The sequence below is a fragment of the Myripristis murdjan genome, chromosome 9, assembly GCF_902150065.1.
Source record: "Myripristis murdjan chromosome 9, fMyrMur1.1, whole genome shotgun sequence".
Classification (NCBI taxonomy): Eukaryota; Metazoa; Chordata; class Actinopteri; order Holocentriformes; family Holocentridae; genus Myripristis; species Myripristis murdjan.
Window position 1 is genome coordinate 11,940,485 of NC_043988.1, and position 23,084 is coordinate 11,963,568.

General features: G+C 44.6%; 2 protein-coding genes across 3 annotated transcripts; both read left to right on the top strand.

Moving 5' to 3' along the window:
* The first annotated feature begins 57 nt into the window (after positions 1–57).
* Positions 58–8,694, top strand: LOC115365129 (dynamin-1-like protein). Of its 2 annotated transcripts, XM_030059931.1 has the most exons (18): positions 58–254; positions 769–892; positions 1,612–1,753; positions 2,049–2,087; positions 2,337–2,383; positions 2,485–2,556; positions 2,668–2,754; positions 2,943–3,105; positions 3,479–3,599; positions 4,187–4,525; positions 4,891–5,011; positions 5,178–5,333; positions 5,843–5,932; positions 6,039–6,137; positions 6,274–6,390; positions 6,479–6,588; positions 6,715–6,874; positions 6,986–8,694. In XM_030059931.1, exons 2-18 carry the CDS (start codon positions 791–793, stop codon positions 7,040–7,042), a joined length of 2,022 nt encoding a protein of 673 aa, XP_029915791.1. In that variant the 5' UTR covers positions 58–254; positions 769–790; the 3' UTR covers positions 7,043–8,694. The 2 variants fall into 2 exon arrangements, with proteins under 2 accessions (XP_029915791.1, XP_029915792.1); XM_030059932.1 differs by lacking the exon at positions 2,049–2,087 and having other exon boundaries at positions 59–254.
* Positions 8,695–8,929: 235 nt separating this feature from the next.
* disp3 (dispatched RND transporter family member 3) lies at positions 8,930–22,989 on the top strand. Its single transcript, XM_030059930.1, has 23 exons — positions 8,930–9,023; positions 9,787–9,961; positions 10,179–10,280; positions 14,674–15,663; positions 15,761–15,980; positions 16,087–16,223; positions 16,367–16,501; positions 16,611–16,771; positions 16,943–17,082; positions 17,198–17,289; positions 17,413–17,577; positions 17,984–18,145; positions 18,240–18,392; positions 18,483–18,619; positions 18,774–18,943; positions 19,052–19,182; positions 19,644–19,831; positions 19,943–20,069; positions 20,144–20,289; positions 20,391–20,550; positions 20,661–20,774; positions 20,968–21,140; positions 21,370–22,989. Exons 3-23 carry the CDS (start codon positions 10,226–10,228, stop codon positions 21,724–21,726), a joined length of 4,113 nt encoding a protein of 1,370 aa, XP_029915790.1. The 5' UTR covers positions 8,930–9,023; positions 9,787–9,961; positions 10,179–10,225; the 3' UTR covers positions 21,727–22,989.
* The last annotated feature ends 95 nt before the right edge of the window (positions 22,990–23,084 follow it).

Here is a 23,084-nt window from a genome sequence, read left to right on the forward strand (position 1 = left end):
TCCCAGCCAATCAGGAGAAAGGATTGGGTATGATTCATATTTTATGACCAATCACATTGATAGACAATGATGCGAGGACCGCCTATGCCTCAGTGACAACCCAACAACTGGTGGTCGTTTAAATGTGTTTTACCGCTGAAATTGGACACGAATTTAATGAAAATGGAATGTATCTAAGTGCAGCTTGTTTTCTACAGAAGATGAAGAACGACGTCGTTGGATAAGCAGAAAATTATTCAGTGTCCAGTCCGCCGGTAAGGTCGGAAACTGGTGTCGGCTGGCCCTCCAATGGAGCTAGTTAGCATTAGCATAGAGCTAGCACATCCCCGTTCACTTCCCACTTCTACAGTTAGCTTTGGCTAGCTAACGTTAGCTAATGGTATTAGCGAGCCTCTGGCCTGCACCAACATTATTATCGACATGTAGACGTCAGCTTATTACATGGATTAATGATAAGTCGGTTTTGAACTCGTGGTCCTGCTGTTAGTGCTGTAATTTTGTAGGATGCAATAGGGTGTCGTGGGTTTGACAGCTACAGTAGCGTTAGCTGGGCGTCACTCCCTCTCATCAGGACCACTGAGCCCACTGGCAAAGCAGCTACTGTCTACTAAGAGCTGCAGGCTGAACAGACCACACACAGGGATTCAATGGTATCAGTCTCACAGTAGATGTATTACAGTAGAATATCAGAAAGACTTGAATTACTTTGCTGTGTATTTTGTCTCTTGTATTCTTCTCATGTTTACTTTCTCTTGCCAACCTGTGAAGTGTGCCCAGTCTCACTGCAAAGATGGAGACTTTAATCCCAATCATCAATCGGCTGCAGGAAGTCTTCCTGACAGTGGGTGCCGATATCATACAACTTCCCCAGATAGTGGTGGTTGGATCTCAGGTGGGTAAGACAGAATGAGGAATGAATGTGCAGCATGCATGGCTTATGGTAGCTGCAACCTGGGGTTTGTCCTTCTTTGCATCAAAAAAAAAAAAAAAAAAAAAAAAAAAAAAAAAAGTTTACTATAAACCCTGACACTCACCTTAACTCATATGTAAGCTTAACTGGAGACTTTAGTCCTAACTGCAAAGACCTTAACTCCATCTGTAAGGTCTCAAAGTCATACAGATGAGTGACAAATTAAAGGGAAAACCAACATAAAGTTTCTTGGTCAGATTTTGCTGCTGCAAGTCTGCACCACCATTCCTACAAAAGATATTCTGTCACTTGGTGTTTGATGACGGCGCTAGAGAGTGCTGTCTAACACGCCGGCCCAGAACCTCCCATCAGTGTTAAACTGGGTTAAGATGTGGTGACTAAGAATGTCACAGCATAGGATTTACATTATTTTCATTCTCATCAAACAATTCGGTGGGCCCTCACATCCTGTGGATGGGGTGTTGTCATCCTGGAAGAAACCCCTGTATTTCTCTACTGATTTATCCAGGTTTTTCCTTCAATTTGTCAACTGTCTGATTTTGTGAAACAGAGACATCTTCTTACATAATGTCAGTGTATGCTGCTGCAGAAACAGAATACAGATATGATGCACTTTGCAGATGAATGCATTAGTCCTGCCAACAGTTTTCCTCAGTTGCTCTTATTATCTGCCATTACAGAGCAGTGGAAAGAGTTCTGTGTTGGAGAGCCTGGTTGGACGGGATTTCCTGCCTCGGGGATCAGGAATAGTTACAAGACGACCCCTGGTGTTGCAGCTTGTTAATGTGGCCCCTCTGCAGGAGAGAAAGCAGATGGAGATTGGTACCTATGTATTTATTGCTGTTCAAATTCAGAGCGATGTCCTTTTAAAAGCTCTTGTAAACATTTCTCAGGTTTTGTTTCCACAGATATACAGTAAGCAAATCAAAGTAGCTCTGTTATTTCTGTCCCGTGTGAGCTTGTTAGCTGAATTTAATGTGTGAACAGTGAGCATCCCTCTTCAGCACTTGTGCATGGCAAAATCAATCGCTCTTTAAAAGTGCCAAGTTATCTTTACAGAGCCCTTGTCTCTCTTTTCTAACATGCTCTCTTTCCTCCTCTACATTATATTTTCCAGGCAATGGGGTAAAACAAAACACCCAAAACAGCTACCCAGGTCTCTCTATAGTTAATCTGCATGGTGTTGTCTTTGTCTGCTCATCTCTTATGAAGTCCCTTTGTGAAGTCTTGCAAACTCTCATTTTGGTCTTCATTACTTGTCTAGAGCTATCCAAATTCATTTGCACAGAAATAGTTCTTTTTCATTTTATATTATTTTTCCATCCACCACTTACTTATGTGCAGCTCTGTATTTTGGAGACATCTCTGTGAAATGACTTGCACTCACTCCTCTACGTTTGTTCAGGTATCAAAGCTGAAGAATGGGGTACATTCCTGCACTGCAAGAACCAGGTACTGTTATTTGAGGAATTTAAATGATGTGCCTTGCTGTCTGTATCTTGTATTATGCGGTGCTCTTGGTTGACATATCATTCTCCCGCTTTTTTTGAAAGATCTTTACAGATTTTTCGGAAATTTGCCATGAAATAGAAGCAGAGACTGAACGTAGTTCAGGTGATAACAAGGTGAGGATAAAGACTTTTGCTCAAGACTTTGATGCGATAAGATCTTTACAATATATGAATTCATGATTTATATTTTTCCATCTCTTTTTTTCTGCCTTTACTGCCCTCCAGGGAATCAGTCCCGAGCCTATCTATTTGAAGATTTTCTCTCCTAAAGTCTTAAATCTTACGCTTGTTGATTTACCTGGAATCACCAAGGTAAGTGTAGCCACATGACAGAGGTGCTGATCAGGTTTAATATTTACAACAAATAACTAAACTATTTCAAAACTGATAGCAACAGTTCAGCATGATACATGTCAATTGCATGTCTGTAATCATCATCACATTCATAGCAGTGCAACAGAAGTTTTGTGCTCACTGGAACATCTTTATTGTTGCTGCAGGTTCCTGTTGGGGATCAGCCAGAAGACATTGAAACTCAAGTGCAAGAGATGATCCTGTCCTTCATCTCCAATCCAAACTCCCTCATTCTCGCCGTGTCTCCTGCCAACTCTGACTTGGCCACCTCCGATGCACTCAAATTGGCTCGCGAGGTTGATCCAGATGGTAGGACATTTTGCACACTGTCTCCTCCTTCCTTCTCATTATATTTAATTTTGTTTTCTCTTTATCACTGCTAATTGCATAAGATATTGTAAATAGGAATGCATCAGAGCTAATTTGATTATATCCATAAAGGCCATAATATACAGACGCCTCATTTCAGACAACATATCCTGCCAGTCTTGCTTGTCTCCAGCACTGTGACAGTTAATAAAATCACAGACAGTACTCGTCTGGCAAGTTGGCAGCATGTGTTATAGTTAAGATTCCTGTCTCTGTGCCCACATGTCTGTCTCAAAGAAATAAATACTAAGTGGAGAGGACTACCTGTTCTCCTTGAATTTTTCTCAACTGTTACATGCTGTATGTCTCTCAGGCCGTCGAACACTGCTGGTGATCAGTAAGCTGGACCTGATGGATGCAGGGACCGATGCTCTGGAGGTCCTTCTGGGTCGAGTCATCCCAGTAAGGCTTGGGATTATTGGGGTGGTTAACAGGTTTGTCTCGCACATCTTTTTTTTAAGCTCTTTTCTTATTCAATATGTCCTTACACAAACACATACATCAGAACTGGCCACATAGCAACCATGTGACATATAAACAACATATAACAGAATGACTGTTGAACACACTCATATACCTATCCTCCCTCCCTAGCCAGAAACCTATATTATCACTCCTTAGACTCGCTGCCCTAAACTACCTGCTCCTGCATCTACCGAGAGCCATATGATTCAACCCAGTATATGCAGACAGATCCAAATATACATTTTAAATTAATAAACACATGCCTAACTACACACCTCAGTATAATATGCCTGCAAACGTATTTCTGTGCCTGGTTACACCACTCTTGTGCTTGTACTTGCTTGTATGCCCGCTTCAGATATCTATACTTTATGTCCATGTCCTATATTCTGGTTCTAGCCTTACCCTTATTCTAGTTAATAGTTGAACAGCCTATTAAACACTAGCCCCTTCGTTCTTCTCAGCAATGTTTTCAACATCATGATTACACTGGCTGTGCTGCTAGATGGTCTTCCATTACTCTCTTTCTTTTTCCATCTGCTGGTGATCTTACAAGGAGCCAGCATGACATCAACACCCAGAAGAGCCTGGAGGACTCAATGCGGGACGAGCACTCCTTCCTGCAACGCCACTATCCCTCGCTGGCTTCCCGCTGTGGCTCCCGCTATCTGGCCAAAACTCTCAGCAGGCTGCTCATGCACCACATCCGGGACTGCCTGCCAGACCTCAAGACCCGTGTGACTGTGCTGAGTGCCCAGTACCAGGCTCGCCTCAACAGCTATGGCCAGCCTGTCGAGGACCACAGCGCCACCCTGCTGCAGATTGTCACAAAGTTTGCCAGTGATTACTGCAACACAATAGAGGGCACAGCCAGGCACATCCAGACCTCAGAGCTGTGAGTGTTTCTATTATGACAACAGACCTTAGTTATTCAATTCACTCTCATATTCAAGGACTTTGTGAGATTTTTACCGTATATAACTTATTATTTTACAGACAAAACACATTGTATTTTTGTTATGTTGCTATATAATATCATGAAGGTAATTTCTTTTGGTAATGTAATGGTAAATTGAAGTGTTAATGTCTCGACATTGCTTGGTACCTTCATTTCCAGAGCTCTCCTACTGTTAGGCTATTAATTCATGTAAATGTATGAAGAGCAAATATTGACCTTTTTTGGTTGACTGCATTTAATTTTGGTGTTATTAACATTGCTGACACATTGCATCTCGCTGAGAATCAGTGTTTGCTCCACAGCTGTGGGGGGGCTCGGATCTGTTACATATTCCATGAGACCTTTGGCCGCACTCTGCAGTCCATCGACCCCCTCGGCGGATTGACTGAGCTCGACATCCTCACTGCCATCCGCAATGCCACCGTAAGCTCCTCCTTTGCTACTGTTTTTAATTTGTGCCACAGTAAGCTTCTCCGGGCTTCCCTGTGTAAATTGTTTGATATAGATTTTCATCTAGCTGTCTCTTTTGGGAGAAGTGCAGGTGAAGTGTCAGGCGTGTGTTTGTGTGTGTGCATATTTTGCTCTGCAGGGTCCTCGGCCAGCCCTCTTTGTACCTGAGGTGTCCTTTGAGCTGCTGGTGAAGCGACAGATCAAGCGCCTGGAGGAGCCCAGTCTGCGCTGTGTAGAGCTTGTCCACGAGGAGCTACAGAGGATCATCCAGCACTGCTCCTCCCACAGCACACAGGTGGCTCTGAGGCTGTTGCAGCTTATTACATGTCATGACAGTGCTTCACTTGTTCACACTGCACTAGTGCTGAAACATATGGTTGAGAAAATTTTACTGTGATTATTTTGACAAATAGTGACATTGCAGTATGATTGATGAATTTAATGGAAATAGTAATTTTTGCATCATAATTTTCATTCACATTCAAAAAATGTGCCCATACCATGGTCAGTATTAAACAAACATATTTTCCTGAATCTAAAAATCCAAAATGTTAGACCAGGATTTCTCTGTAACACCAACACACTTACTATTACTAAAAATACTGTTATTACTGATACTAATACTGTTACTAATACTAATCCAAATGGTATTTTGTCACACATTTTACCTTTTATAAAATAGAACTGCAATATCCTGCCATTGGAATATTGCACTTAGCCATATTATGATGTCTGTAAAATTTCAGTCAATTGTTCAGCCCTACACTGCACCATGTTAAAAAAAAATGTGCTTGTGTTTGTAAGGAGCTTCTGCGGTTCCCTAAGCTGCACGATTCCATTGTTGAGGTAGTGACGGGATTACTGAGGAAGCGGTTGCCGATTACTAATGAAATGGTAATGCACAGTTTAGCCCAGATGATCTTAGATACTCATTCTCATCCAAGATCTAAGTGCTGTTAATAGTGTCATGTGCCTTATTGGATTTACCCCCCTTTTTCAGGTCCACAATTTGGTGGCAATAGAGCTCGCATACATCAACACGAAGCATCCAGACTTCACAGACGCAGCACAAGTCTCAGCATCTGTCAACAGTCAGCAGGTAGGAGGTCCTTACCTCCTGCAGTTTTAAGTGTTATCCTCCATGTTCAAGTGCTGCTGTCACTTTCAAAGAGTGCAGTAAAATTCCAACCAAAATAGACTTGACCCTCTGACTTCCTCGGCCTCTTCCCTGTCAGGCGGAGGCCCTCGATGGAGGGAAGCGCTGGAAGAACGAGAAAGCTGCAGAAGAGAAAGCCCCAGCCGCCAGCTTTGGCAGCCCCAGCAAAGGCCAGGCCATTAACCTTCTCGACACAGTGAGTAGTGGGATTAACAGTGGAACGAAGCATTTAGCAGTGAATCCATTGCAGGCCATTGACATTTTACTTGTACCCTCTTTGCCAGGCAGTGCCCATATCCCGCAAGCTGAGCGCGAGGGAGCAGAGGGATTGTGAGGTTATTCAGCGTCTCATCAAATGCTACTTCCTCATTGTCCGTAAAAGCATCCAAGACAGGTCAGGTGGAACATGTCCAGGGCACCAGGGGGGTTATTTTCTCATCCCCATTTTTAGCCAAGTTGATGTTATTGATGCTGATTTTTTTTTTTTTTTTAACATTGTCTGGGGGCTGTATGTCTGCAGTGTCCCCAAGACAGTGATGCACTTCCTCGTGAACTTTGTGAAGGAGCGTCTGCAGAGCGAGCTGGTGGGTCAGCTGTATAAACAGCCACTGCTGCAGGAGCTGCTCATTGAGTCGCAGGACACGGCACAGCAGCGCACGGAGGTCGCCCAGATGCTCGAGGTAAAGAAGGAAAAAAAAAAAAGCATCAAGAAAAGCAAGTTCTTTCTTTTTCTATTTCTCATCTTATGGTTGGTACTTTTCTTCCCCTCTCTTTTTTTCCTCCTTTCTCAGGCACTTCAAAAAGCCAACAACATCATCTCTGAGATCCGGGAAACACATCTGTGGTAGCTAGAGGAAACGAACAATTCCCTTCTCATAGGACGTTCTTGAGAGTATGAGAGTGTATGTGAGTTTACCGTTGAGAATGTGTGTGTATAGCAGTACCACTGTTCTCTCATGGACCAATGACCACAACACATTAAGATCATGTTTTCCTGTCAGCTGCAGGCCTGACCGGGGCACCGGGGGCCTTCTGTCGCACTGTGAGTACTGTATAGTGACAGAGACCAACAACACTTTTCATACAGCTAACATTGTTGTTGAGTTGGACGAAATGTGAAAAAGACAGCCATGAACAAAAGCTATATGTGTATGATTTTTGCTGTAAGTGTAAATTATAATGTGGCATCTGTAACCTGTGCTGGAGGGTGTTTTGTGAAGCTCCATTGTTTTCCATTGACAGGGCTTGCTCACAGCCCATATAGCAGGTGCTAAAACTATTTCAGAGTAAGTGTTTTACTTAGCATTCCTTATTAATCTCTCGTGTTATAGCAACAGTCTGGCTGTCTAGCAATGATAGTGAAAATCCAACGTGGTCAATACTGACTGCAACACAACACTGCAGAGTGATAGTGGAAATTTGCAGGCAGCACAGGGTGAGTGTGGATTGTCTTTCTAGCTCCATAGTGCTAAACAATATCAGGTTTATTTTCAGGTTTCACATTTACATATCTTTCTGTTAGTATACTGTTGCGCTGTCGTGGCAGATTCATGGACAGCCATAAATGAAGTAACCAGGCTTTTACAACATAAAATTCCCTCTGCTTGTTGGAGACTCACACCTGGAGTTGCACCACTAAATATTTAGTGCACGTTGAAACAAATAGGTAGGTCAATAACTTTGTCAGGAGATGTCAGCTTTGCATAGACGGTTACTGCAGCATTCTCAGGGGCCAGACTGAGATCTGTAAGTCTGATTTGTAACTGTGGCTGATGATACTATGCTATTCTGTAGCTGTCGCTCACTTCTTTCCACTGGTGAGCCTCTCCTACTACACCTGCACTGTGCCTGAGGCAGAGACAGGGAGTTGTTTCCCCATGACTATCCCAAGACTGACAGTCACCGCACATGGGCGAACTCCTGCATGCACTTGGTTGCATATCCCAATATTTTAATATATAACTTCTAGTCAAGTCACTGTAGCCATTTGCTTGTGTACCATGAGTTGTTAAATTGTGTAACATTACTTTGTGTGAACTTGTTTTAGCTTTTTCCATCTGTTTATTAGGATGTTGTCAAACTCCATACCTTCCCCAAGTGCTGTAGCTATTTTATGTGAATCTGTTCTCATAGCCAAAGGTGTTGGAAAGCAAATAGTCCTCCAGAAAATGAGATTTGCTCAGAAAGACTTGCCTTAATGGGACCATCTACCAGTAACTCTGACTGCAGTGCGATCAGGGAGCAAGCACAATGTACAGGCAGTCAGTCTTTCTGAAAGCAGCGTACGAGTATGCACGTATGTGTGTGTGTACAGTTTGCATGTGTGGACGTATGAATGAATGACTGCTAGATATGTATATTTTGTATTATTTAAATGTACATTATGTTATCATGTCTTTGTCAACTGCCTGGAAGTTCTTGCCTGCCAATATTTGTGATACACGTTTACTTAATGAAGTCTGTTGGGATGGAAGGAGCTATTAAACCCAAGCGAAGGATACTGTCTTTGTCTCTGTGGGTTTTATTGACAAGATACAGTAAGTACAGCAGTTGATCAATTACAATTCATTTGATCATTCGCCTGGTCCCATAGAGCTGTAGCGCCGGATGTCATTAAACTCCCTCTTGTTTTCCCTTATCGATCCTAAGGGACTGAAAAAGTCTGTTAGTCAGATGAGGCTGTCGCAGCGATACCAACAGGATGAAGACAAAGTGTCCTGCAGGGTGCCAAGTCAGACTGACTTGCAATGACACGAACACCATGGAGCAAACCTCATTTTTTTGTGTGACTCCGCTGCACCAACCACTATGAAGAGAACTAGAGCGAATGTAGATGTCTTGGCTAACCTCCGTTGCTCTCATTTAGGTGATAGATTATTATCTTTTCATGCAAATGTGCTGAGGGAATCCTCCATAAACTTAAATAAAGATTGAGATATGAGGTGATAGATGAGTGGGAAGTAAGAGTGTAAGTGGAGGGCAATAACAGTAGAAGAATAGTCATTAATGTTAGATGAGTCCGAGTGAGGGGACTGCACATCTGATCATCTGAACTGTATGGGTATAATGGGATGCTGCGCTCCACATAAAAACCATTAACTTCTCCCAAGAAAACAAACATGACAAGAAGTCATAACCATTCCATATTTACAGATGCCATCGAGTCATTTCATCTCTGCATTTCACTAAACAACCAGATTTTATCCACAGCGGTGACAGCTCACTGAGTGCCAGGTTGGATGCCCTCATTTTATTTGGTACGAGAGCGCTGTGCTTGAAAATGAAATTGAACCCACAACCTAATAAACTCCTGTTTCAGGTGATTATTTTAAATTGCCTTCACTCCGTCTCCTACTGTAGCCAGTTATTCTGATCACCCTGTTATAACAACTCGCACACCCCAACCCCTCCACCCCCCCACCACCCCTCCCAACTGAGATGAGACTAGAACATACCATCTCTGATTGGACAGGAGGGGGGGGCACAGCTGCAGATTCACAATACGCTGCTTCATGCTGATCACAAATAATAAGCTAAATAAAGGTAGACGCAATCCAGCCCACACTTTGACTCATTTCTAATCTAATTTCAGGCTGTCTGCCTTGCCACCGGTGGTATTTGGAGGGGTTCGGGGTCTGCCTCCCTCCCCATCAGCCTTCATCTGGTGAGCCAGTCAGGAGAGAAGGCTGAACAAAGCCATGGGAGAGAGGAGCTTCTGGGGGAGTGAAAGAACTGACTCTCACTGACTCTGTCGCCTGGACAACCGGGTAAGAGAGGAGGGAGGGAGCGAGGGAGAAGGACCAGAGAGCATAAAAGGAGAGGAAAACAACACATTATTACCTGCTGAGATTAGAGGATTCCAGTTGAGTGGAAGACAGGGAGATTCTTATGTGTCATATTCTTGTGAGGGCTCCCTTGATGTATCCCCCGTGATGAGTTATTAACTATGACAATAAAGCAATAAATGAATTGCATTCACACCAGATGATGGGAGAAATGAAATTGCAGAGTACAAGTTCACATCATCAGGAATGGACCCAGCAGGCCTGAACACCCCACCTGTAATGCCTGTCTCATCAGCCTCAGGTAAGACTCTTCTCGCTGTTCTATGAATATGCCTTAATAACATATTGATTTCAGTCATTTAATGCATTTATTTTTGGATGATTTGCGTTGATGACTGTAATAATTAGAAGCAATTAACCACGGGAGTTATCCCAAAATTGGAAAAAGAAAGTCAAGCACTGGTTCAACAAATCAATAAAAGCTCATCTTATCTGCTTGCGGGCAGCATGGAGTACAAGCACAGTGCATCAGAGTAACTGTTAAGCAGATAAGTTTTGGGAATTAGGCTTTAATGTGTATGTGCGGCTGTGTGTGCATGTGCGCGCGTTGTGTCTGCCTGCCTCTTTTCGGGTTTTGTTTTTTTTTTTTTTTACTCCAGTGGAAGGAAACTACCCTCAGTGCGATATGAGGCTTATTTATTTCATTTGACTCTATAGAGAGCGGGGAAATTGCTTGGCACATCCTCGTGATTCCCCACGTACACAATGTAGAGAGCTTTGTGCTTTCTTCAGAGTGGGCACACAAGCATCAACAACATCCGAATAAACACTGCCATTAGGTGCAAATGGATCATGAGAGTATGACTTGAACCGTGCCCCTCCGATTCCAATCAGTGTGCGTAAAGAACAGAGGCACCGTCCCCTATAGACACACTGCTGAGAGCTCATGCATAAGCAATATATTCATGGAGCACTGGGGCTGAAATTAAAGCCCCTTTAAACGAGGTGGTATGCTGGGTGAGTTGACACCGGGCTGAATGTGTGGGATAGGAGACAGCATGTGATATCCATATTGGATGAGATAGAGGGGAGATAAACAGAGGGAGGGGTGTGTGTGTGTGGGGGGGGGGCTATTTTTAGCTTCTATCAGTAATGAAGGTTACAAATCTCCCACCTTTGTAGGCACACAGACAAACACAGAGAAAGGCAGCAAGACAGATGGAGGGTGGGGGGGGGGGATAAGATGTGAGAAATGGAGAGATGGAGAGCAGAACGAGGGATGAGAGTGAGATGTTGAAAGAGATGATAATAGGTGAAAGGTTCAGACTCACGGCATGATGGGAATGCATAGAGCTCCCACCTCACCTACGCAGGGGACTGACACTTGGCAAAATCACACGCAGCCCCGTTTAGTACAACACAATCAGGGATGGAGCTGGGGGTAAGCTCACCTCACCTCAGCTTACCCACGTCTTTATCAGAGAAATATGTAGAAGTTTCAGGGAAAGGGGGTGTTTTTAAGAAGTAAACAAACGCATGAAACAGGAATATTGGAGTGGAGCGGGTGGCTCCCCCACCCCCGTTTTATTTACATCTCACTGAACACATTGCAAGAGACAAGCCAGACAGTTCAGTGCAACACAATACAGCCCATCAGCTGCTGCGCCTCTAAAATGCAGGCAGGTACACCTCGACCTCCTCGGCAGGACTAGTTAAAGAAAAAAAAACACACCTGCCCAGAAAGTTCCCAAGTGAGTCTGAAGTGAGGGCAGGCAAGGTTATCCAATACACAGCTGCAAAGCATATTTGCAAGAACAATTTTCTCTTAATATTTCATCGGAGGAGCGGGAACCTCAGCCCCCATGAAATAAATGTTGCTTTTATGACTCTTTCGGGGCTTTTACAGACACAGTGCATTTGCTCTCTATATGGCAATCCAGTTTGAGTCTAAAACTATATTACATACAGAGGAGCTGGCTCTCTTTTAAGGACAACCAAATCACACTGACTGAACCATATGGGCGACAGCTTTTATCCCTATAAATACAGCAAGAAATTACACTCTATTTTTAATCCACACCTGCACATGGTTTTAAATTGACGCTCCACTTCTAATCATGGGGAAAAATGGCAATGTTGAACAATTTTGGCAGCTGGCAGCTAAACACATTAGTCATACCAAGCTCCACACTGCATGCATTACTTTGCAGTGGTGTGCCGCTCATAATTAATGTATATTAAGTGCGAAGTTCTTGGCTGTGAGGAGATCCTGGATTCATCAGCAGCAGACAAAAGGATGCGTCCCCGAGGCCTGTCAGAGACAGATTATTTAGAGATGCATCGCAGTGGTGATCATTCAAAGGCCACGGCATACCTCCATGATGTCTGTGGCAAGGTGCTCAGTAGGCAACCGATCATTAACATGAAATACACAGCTCTGCCTGAATGGCACAGAGTCTGCATATCGGTCTTTGATGAGTGGCCTGAAGTGTCAGGCCTTCTTGATGTCTCCTCACTACTGATCTGCCCTATTCTGACGGTGAAACAGACACAGTACGGGAGTTATGGAGATGTGCAGACACTGTACTCCTCTCATTTGGGTTTTTTCCATGAATATTAAACAGCACAAGGCATCATTTCTTTCATCTATGTTGAGATGATGGTCATTTTTTTGAAGGGTGACTACCGAGGTGTGTGTGCGATTCTTCAGTGTTTCCTCGGGTGTATTTCTTTGGTGCCTTGCACTTCTTCACCACCACTTCATATCTCTATGCCGCTCTGCATCCCTCTTTGCCCCTCTCATGATGAATACCTCCTAATGAAAAAGGCTGCGGGAATGGGAGATTAAACGTAACAGGATTACAGTGATCTAATTACCAGAAACTTGTAGCCGAATTACATTTCCAGTTAATGTAAAAACGTAACAATCACACCAGATCATTTTGAAAAATTGTGCATTGCTTGTTGGATTACTCAGAAATATATTTGACTGGAAAAACACATTGTGAGAATATAAAAACTGAGATAATTTTGCTTGTGTTGCAATAATTGTTCATAATGGTTACATTCAAACTGTAATTTTTCCTCCATATTCTGTGGATACTGGGGGCCAGATAATCCAAAAGTAATTTCAAGTCACCAGATGCTTATAATGAAATTGCATATATACCTTATTACTACATTACTAGGTAGTTTGTTGGCGGCAATCAATTTATTTTGAAAGTAACCTTCCCATCACTGCTAATGAATTTGTCCTCTGAAGGAGCATGAAGTTCACGTTCACACTGTGTGGGCAGATGTTGGTCTATTAAAAGATGTATTGGTGTCCTTGTCTGCTCTGTAGAATGGCATGGCAATGAATAAATGTCACGCAGATTAAAATGTGCCTCAATATAGGCCAATTTCCACCCAATATAAGGCACCATGGAGCTCTTGGTTTTCCACTTGATGGGTTTGCTTATCACCAATAGCAGGGAAAATCCATCCTAAAACAGCATTTGCATATATAAGTCCTTCGGCCCTGGACATTTCAGCCTAGATTTAGGGACATTAAAAAAATATATGTTGCTTAAAGGAACTAAGACTCTTTTAATGATGTGAACAGGAAAAAATATCTATTAACTTCTCCATTAACCCTGAATTGGAGACACTGACCAAACTTAGGGTTATTTTATGTGAACAATAGGACATTTTCTGGTTTAATATTATAATGAAGTCAAGTTCATTCAGATGTAAAAGCGCAAACAAGAATTACGTGAATTAATAAATCCTCCAATTATCAGTGGGACAGCTTCACATTTTGCCTCTTGGTGCTGTGTTTTCAAGCTTTGGAAGGCGTACTCATTTTCACAAATATTGATTAAACAGTATAATTTGTAAATTCTGTTTTATGATGGATTTTCACTTCAGCGGAGCTAAGCCCAGCTATCTTTTCCACATATTCAAGATTCGTTGCCTTACCTGGCTGACCTTAGAGCTCTGCGCTAAAGAAAATAGATGGCTTGCCGCAGTTAGCAAGCTCACTGCCACTTGAATGCAAACTGTCTGCAGTGTTCTGTGTGTAGATGAGTTGAGAAAAAAAAAAAAAAAGGTGGCAATTATTGCTTGACACTGTTGGTCAAAGGCTGCCTATCACATGAGATAAAGCCTCTCCTACTCTACAACTCCTAATATCCTACTCATCTTTCCTCTTGCCAGTAATTAGACAAGTGAGATGATTTAATTTGCTGCAGATCAGACAAAGCTAAGTTGACTGGTGATATGTGGAAAGCCACCAGCAGGCGCTCTGGGTGATAATGATTTGCACACGCTGACAGAGACAAGAATTAAATCGCAGCTTTTACCCTGTCTTACCCCCCCAAGCCCCTGTGATCAGCATCTTAAAACAGAACTCAGCCAACCGTTCTCTGTTATAAACCCTTGGGAAAAGGTCCACCCTCCTCAATTTTCCCCTTGACTCTTTTGAGCAGGGAATGGCAAACCTTTTGTCAACAGCTATTTGAGGACAGACTTAATAGTCATGTCCTTGCTTGCTGACTGTAACTTTGGAAGATCCCCGGCCCTTTATTATTCTGGCTGATGTGTCACCTGCAGCTAGTTGGAACATCTATTTTGTGTCCATGTTCACCTGCCCGAGGAGAGCAAGGGTATCACCGTTACACTGAGTGATGATCCAGTCTGTGTCTTTGTGACAGGTGCCACTATGGACTTGGAGGACGAGCCGCTGCTGTTTCAGACGAGCTGGGGAGGGGAGGATGAGGAAGAGGAACAGGAGGAAGAGGAAGAAGTCGCGCACATAGCCGGGGGAAACTGTTTCTCCGGGGATATCGGAGTGTGCTGGGTCTGGAGGGCAATTGGTTTTGTGTACACACAACCTTTGGCCAGCGGAGTGGTTTTAGGAGTCGGTGTCCTGCTACCTTGTGCCCTGTTTGCCTACATGCTCCTCTACTGCCCTCCACTGGACATAGACCTCTCCTACAGTGCCTTCGAGGTTCACAGCCACTTCTCTGCGGAGCGCTTTGATGCCCTCACAATCGCCATAAAGACCCAGCTTGGGTCCTGGGACAGACGTAGGCGTGACCTAGATGAGAGCGAGTCGACGGCCTTACGGGACCTTCTGCTTGAGAGGCTGGGTAAAAAGGCTGATGGAGTATTCAGAAGGACAGATAATGAGGGTACAAATTCTACCTTCCCTCACAATGACCTTTTACAAAGAGCAGATGATCAGAAGAGAGGAGCCGCAGCGAGCAGAGATAAAAGGACAGTGTCCGATTTGAGTCAGGAGGAAACGGGAAAGCACAAGAACTCAGATCAAGAGGAGAGATCAGGGGATAGAAATGCCACTTTGTCATTCATTAGGAAGCGCAGATTCGCTCCCAGCTACTCCTACTTGCAGAGCCAGGCTCTGTGGAGGATTGAGCTGGTGTTCATCGCTCAAGGGGAAGGCGATCACAATATCTTCACCCCGGAGCGTCTGGAAACCATCCACCAAGTTGAGCGCCTGCTCATGCAGCACCCCCAGTTCCACCAGTTCTGCTGGAAGCCACTGGAGGCGTTGAGGGATCTGCCACTGGGCCCTTCCTACTGCTCCCCACCCAGCTCTCTCCTGTCCTACCTCTACCCCAGTGAACGAGGGGGCAAGATCTACTATGATGGCATGGGCCCTGACCTGGCTGACATTCATGGTGAGTCCACAGAGCACGGGTTGAAGGTGCTCAAAGTGTTTTTTTGGTGTCTGTTTCCAGTAACAGGAGTGCTGATTTGCCTCGCTTGTGTTCCCAGGTTCTCTGAGTCTGGCCATCACCCACCCACAGTTCTACTGGTACGTGGATGAGAGCCTGTCCCCTGAGCATCTCTCCTCCTCTCTCTTACGCAGTGAGATCCACTTCGGTGCTCCTCTTCCGTCCTACTACTCCCTGCAGGACCGAGCGGAGGAGCAGAGAACCCGCTTCAAAAACTTTGTGGTTCAGTATGCTGATATCCTGGCAAAGCAATCCACCAGGTATTAACACTCAATTATTATAACATGAAACTTTCATTATTTCCTCTTTGGACATATTCTTTGCATTTAACACACAGTATTAAATACTTCTTTTTTTTTGTACCAGCCAGTTGAAGGTGCTTTATGGGGGAACTGAGCTGTTTGATGATGAGGTGAGACACACTTTCCACAACGATATGATGCTGGCTGTCATCAGCGGAGCCTGCATTACTGTGCTGGTCTATGTCCTCACCTCTTTTTCTGGTACAGTACCACCCTTTCCAATGTATTCATTCAATATGCACGCATGTATCTCAGTTTTGAAATGTAAATCTGTTTGATATACCTGTACAACATATACATATGGGTGCTGATAAACTCTGCGTCTGTGTTTTGTGTCTCTACAGTGTTTCTTACTTTCTTTGGGCTGGCCAGCATTGGACTAAGCTGCTTGATGGCTCTTTTTGTGTACCATGTTGTGTTTGGTGTGAGGTACCTGGGTATTCTTAATGGAGTGGCAGCCTTTGTTATTATTGGCATCGGTAAGCAAAAGTAACACACTGTCTTTGACTTTAAAGGTTGGATTTTTTCAGTTTGTTTGCCATCGTCTGTGCCATATATATATGTGTGTGTTGTCTCCCCTCTGCCCAGGCGTGGATGATGTATTTGTGTTCATCAGCACCTTCCGACAGGCGTCTCATCTGCTTCACCCAGAGCAGCGTATGATCTATACCATTAAAACCGCTGGCCGAGCTACTTTCCTCACCTCCTTCACCACTGCAGCTGCCTACGCTGCTAACACCTTCTCCCAGGTACAGCAGCAAAGTCCAACAGTTAATAGGATTTGGACATGAAGTATAAATTACTCTCCTGCTATGGATGAATAGAAACGCCTCTCTCAGCAGACAGCAATTTTCATGCGATAAGCACAAATTGAATGTTTCAAGGTCCTTTACTCTTTGCTTCTTTTAACTGACACTCAGATCCCAGCCGTGCATGACTTTGGCCTATTCATGGCCCTGATTGTCAGCTGCTGCTGGCTTTGGGTTTCCATCCTGATGCCGGCCGCTCTGTGTATCTGGTCTCGATGTGCCAAGGCCCACGGATATGCCTGGTTGAAATGGTGAGGCATTATTTCCCTTTGTCTGAGATGTTGTTTGTGCATACTGGGTGACACCTCGGGCAAGATGTGATTTCCTCAGCTGTCTCTCTCCCCAACCTGCCTCCTCCCTCTGAAGGTGGAAGTCATTTGCTGGCCTGTCAGCGAGCCACAGTCCTTTATCAGATGAGGATGATGATGTGGCACTTTTGTCGGTGGAGATGGAGCCAGGTGAGATCATTATCTCCTTAGCGCTGACTGGAAGATAGGGGAAGAATGGGAAAAGGGAATGAGTCCGGGCTGTAAAACGTTGCTGTTCAGGCACCACTATGCCCCTCTCTTTGTCTCACACAGGCTCCTGTGACACAGACGGCGATGCAGCCGTTCTGTCCCTGTCTGTAGAGACGCCTCTCTCCCCTCCAGGGCGGCAGCATGTGGGTGTGGTGAGCACAAATCTCCAGTGGGCCCTGAAGCACTTAGTGGCAGAGCCAGCTGTGGAGAGACGCAGTGCTGTTTTAGGTAAGAGTGGATATGCACCCCGAGAGATCAGCAGGGCTTTGATCTGCTTTCACTGAATTACATTCAAGCAAGTCCCTCACAAACATAGATATTATGAGGTGGAAATTTTATAATTTGATTTTCTCAGACATTGCATCCCTCTTGTCTCCTGGCTCTGTGATCAAAAAATATTTGGTTACGATGGCAACTTGGTGCTTTAATAGTAAACACTCATTATCCAGCCTGAGGGAATTTACTCTGTCAGAGGAAGAAGAAGTGTGTCTCATGAAGTATTCATACACCCTTTTCAAGAGTGATTGTAATTGATCTGTCCTCACTTGCTCCTCATCTGCCCCTCATCGGCTCTATCTCTTCCATCAGATGCTCCTCTTTGTCATTGTTTATCAGTGTCCCTCTCCTTCCCCAGGTGCCTACCTTCTGGTTCTGCTCTTATCTGCTGGATGCTGCTGTCTCCTGAAGCCGGCTACTCATGCCCCTGTGCTTTTCCGCTCGGACACAAACCTCCAGACCCTCCTGGCGCTGAGAAGCAACCTGAGCGGCCAAGGCATCTCCTGCCCCATGTGCTCCGGTGAGACCAAGTCAGTGACCACAAGAGAAACTGCCCTCCAGTCAGCCTCAGCCCAAAACAAACTGATCTGTGAAATGTGTGCTGTGTCCTGCAGGTGTGTTCATGGAGAAGCCCCACTCTTTGTACAGCCCTGCCCACATCACCTCCTCAGCACTTAGGTTTTCAGCACATCAGCGTAGCCAAAGCACAATAACCTCTACTGCTCCTCAGAGCCCAGCGAAAACAGACTCAGCGTACAACACAACAGGTAAGGGATTCCACGTATAAATTTGGAATCATTTGAGGAAGAAATTGCTTTGAAAGATTGCAAATTTTGTTTTTTGTTATTTTATTTCAGGCCCTTTGCTGACAGTATACATCTCAAAGCTAGACCTAGAAGCCTCTACCACGCTTTATCGCTTCTCCCTGAACTCGAGTGTTCCCTCGCCCTGGAAACTTTTCAATCCTGCAAATGAAGAAGTGTCATCATTTCAGGTTAGAAAACAATCAAGCAATCAGCTTTCCCCAAACATAATTACGCGGCGTATCATTTGACTCCCATTTGTAATATTGAATAGTTCCTTGCTGTGAAATGTGCCAGTAAACCAATCCTAACCACTTCATGACTAATTTTGTTTTGTCTGAACAGGCTTATAATCAGCCTCACAGCAATTACACCACCCGAATGACGGTGTGTGTTTCGCATGTGTACCGCCCACACCCCAGTTGGATGATCACCTCCGGCACATGTGACCCCCACCACGGTTGGTCGCCAGAGTTTTCCTTCTACGTGGCATCGTCTCAACAGCAGCGCAGCAGGTGAACGCACTAATGTGAACTCAGAAAACCAGAGCACAAGTTACTTAGTTAGTTGTGATGTTGTTTTAATGGACAAGCTGTGATTTAAGCTGTGCCTTCACCTCGCAGGAGACTGTACTTTGCCCAGCACCGGCTGAGACCTCATCCGAGCCGAGTGTGTGCCAAGCCACCAGGCTGCGGTATCAGCTTTGGGCCTGATAGAGCCACACAGGGAAGCTTTTACACTCCTCTCCCCAGTGGTAAGCAAGGAAGTGTGTCACAGTGTCAGAAAGCATCATTAACATGAAGTTACTGAACAGATGGCAGGCTCAGCTTTGGCTTCAAGTATGTGCTGCTCTGCAAAAATGCCTATTTAAATAAGTAACTTCTTCCTCATACTCAGTCCCAAAAAGCTTATTTTGTCTGAAAACAAGTTTTAAAAAAAAGTGATATCATTCCACTTTCTTTCACTGCATTTTTTGTTGAAAAAAATGAGTGTGACTATCTTGAAACAAAGAAGAATATGGCAGCGTATTCCACAAATATTGAGAAAATCACACTCATGAAAGTTGATTTCATCAGAAACAAGCGACACTATCAGACCCCCACAGCCAGATTCTTCCATTTTTTCTACCCGACTACCACTTGGGAAGCTAGATAATTTCACTTCACAAATAAATGCTGATGAGAGACACTTCTCTGTGTGTATTCTTTTTCAAAGATCCTCCGTTGGCTGCAAAAATGAAACATCAGTCCAAAACTTTTGGCTTCAACCCATGCAGCGGAGGCGTGTGTGGCGAGCCTGCGGTGCGTCCTCTAGTGGACACCGGGGCAATGGTTTTTGTTGTGTTCGGGATCCTGGGGGTCAACAGAACGCAACGCACGGACAACCATGTGATTGGGGATATGGTGAGGGTCACTTGTGTCAATCACGGCAATCAGTAGAAATAATACAGAGCCAGATTGTTTAAATGGCTTTCTGGTGGCTTTGAAGTTAATTTTGTGTAATTCTCTCCAAAGGGCAACGTTATATTGGATCCAGACTTTGATATTTTCCAGGAGATGGGACATCTTTGCAAAATCTGTAAAGCCATTAGTGCGAATAGAGAGCTTGTGAAGCCAGGGGGAGCGCAGTGCCTGCCTTCAGGTAACACCTACGCACATTTCACTGTGAAAAAGCTCGGATGAATCATGTCCCTAACTTACCTGTAATCCCCTCAGGCAATAAGCTGTCTTCTATTCTGCCTCTTCTCCATCCTGAGTGTCACTCTCTGCCTGAGCCCAACCTCCTACCCGGGCAGCTATCTCACGGAGCAGTGGGAATGCATGGAGGCAAAGTTCGCTGGCTGTCCATGGCCTTTGAGTCTGTAAGTCGCTTCATCTCTCAGCCTTTTCATCTTCGCGCATCACAGAGCTGCGCTTCTTGGAGTCGGTCCCATTTGTGATGCTCTCTCTTTTCAACCCCTAGACTACATACAAGGGAAAATCCTCCTTTCAGACCCACTCGGACTTCCTCCAGTGGGAAAACTTCATCCAAGAGCAACTCGCTGCCCTCCCACAATCCTCCGCTCTGCAACGAGGTTTCCAGACCTGTGAGCACTGGAAGCAGATCTTCATGGAAATCATAGGCAAGTGAGGAGCAGCGGGCCTGTCAAAGAGAAATGTGTTGTTTTTTTTTTCTTTTATGTGCGGCAGCATATAAATAATGAGGATATATTTCTGTCTGGTGTGCATGTAGGTGTGGAGAGTGCCCTCTGGAGTCTGCTGCTGTCTCTGGCCATCTGTGTGGCAGCTGTGTCTGTGTTTACTGCTCATCCACTTCTGCTGCTGCCAATACTCCTTACCATCCTCGGTAAGAGACCAGTGATTAAGCCGTATGTTTGCGTTAGAAAGCAGGGAGTCCAAGATTGGATGTATGCTTATTTAGATTATCGTGCATATGAATTTTTGAAGTCGAATGAGTGGGTGGAATACCGCTGAAGATCTCCTTTAGGCCTGGGGTGGGATCATGTGAGAGTAATCTTGAGCTCTGGGCCCTTTGGCAGGTGTGATCTGCATGGTTGTGGCTGTCATGTACTGGCTGGGCTGGGAGATGGGAGCAGTGGAGGCAATTTCTCTGTCTATACTTGTGGGATCTTCAGTGGATTACTGCCTGCACCTGGTGGAGGGATACCTGCTGGCTGGGGACATCCTACCCTCTACACATGGACACAGCTTGGTATGATAGTGCTATTTTTTTTTTTTTTTGTTAACAGCTGACAGCTATTTAGGCAACCACTGTAACCCATTTGAAAAACTTCCTGTACATGTTTGCTGTTTACATAATCCTGTTCTCCAACCAGCTGATGACTCAGTTTCTGGATCTAATAAGGTTGAGAATTGCCCCAGAGGCCCGTGAATAAAGAGGAGAGGCTCATTCCATTAATCTGTCTGTGTTTTGTTTTCAGGAGCCTCCAGCCAAGCGGCAGAGGCGGACCCTGGAGGCAGTGAACCATGTGGGCGTTGCCATAGTATCCAGTGCCGTCACCACAGTGATCTCCACGGTCCCGCTCTTCTTCTGTGTCATTGTGCCTTTTGCCAAGTTCGGCCAGATAGTGGCCATTAACACAGCCGTCTCCATTTTGTTCACCCTGACTGTGACTGTGGCCATGTTGGCATGCATGGCCCCCGCCGGCTTCACCCGAGCCCCCGGCGCTGTGCTGAAGGCCAGCTTGGCTGTGATGGCGGCTGCAGCCTTGGGAGCTGCCCTGTGCTGGGTGGGGGGACAGCTGGGAGCACTGGCCTGGCACACAACCAGCATGTAAAACACAGCTGTCATTCACTGATGACAGGCAATGTATTACCTCTGTAAACAAAACTAAGAGGCACCAACTAAGCACTGTATTTTCCTCCATGTGTGGGTGGAATATCAGATCAGTAAAATGGTCTTGTACTTTACAGCACAGAGATGTCACAGAATCTATTCTATAATTGCAAACCGTTGTTAGACTGTAAAACCATAGTAGTCATGAAATACATTTTTTTTAAACTAGCATTGATCAGTGCAGGCTAAGTATTGAAAAAAAAAAAAATCTCACCCTCTCCTGAAATACAGTGTAAATGTGATTCATCGTATTGGATTGCCTTTTTGAGTTGAGATGATGAGTCAGTTGAGAAGTTTATTTTGTCAGGTATCGCCTTCAGCACAGAGGTGGAGATCCCACTCACTGAGTAGTCGTTGGGAAATACTTGCTGAGTCACTCTCTTCATCAGTCAAAGGTACTGGGTTTGTAAGAGTTACTGACTGTTCTTTAACCTGCGGTTGCAAACATCACCCGAAACTCTGGCAGAGCACTTGCACTCTGACGCTCATAAATATAAGTGTTGCTAGTGCACGTATGATTCACAGCAATTATAGGAAACCTCACAATGTCCATTGCATCTGGTGGGTTTTTTTTTTTTCTTCATTATACACCGGATGTGATTCCTTAGCCACGTCTGTAATATAGGTCATGAGGACAAATTCACACCATGTGCATTTATGTTAAATGTAGTATGTGATGTAAATGTCTAGATATGCTGCTCCCACACATTTTGAACTGTATTTTCTATGCTGCCAACAGACACTTGTTCTTAAGAATTGTGCGTGCCAGTACTTCTCACGAGGTCTCTTTGAAGGTATCATCCTCTTCTCTGACCCCCTTTAGGTGTGTTTAGAACTACTTGAAACTAAGACCTCCTCAAACTGCTTAAAGGTCTCTGTTCTTGCCATCAGCACCAAATTGGAAGAGCGCCACTTGTCAGCTTCTCAGGTGTAGCCTGTACTTTTCTCTACGCAGCCCACAATGGCTCTTACTATAACCAACTCGGCTCCCTCCACTGCTCTCAGACACAACGAGCACCACTCCACACCCCTTGACAGCAGTGCTGGTCAGATAAGGTGAAGGCCATTTGTCAAACGACATAAAACTGTAATGGTCAAGAAGAGGGACTGACTCACTTTCCATAAGAGCAGTAATTTTTTTGTTGTGTGTGCTACTTGTGAATGTCAAATAAAACAGGCGCAGAGGAGCCTTGGGTCTTGTGAACACTCAGCACTGTTTTCTCCTGCATTGTTATGTAACCCAGCAGTGGGACAAGATGAAGACCTGTCATTGTTTGCTTGCAGTCACATAATTATTTG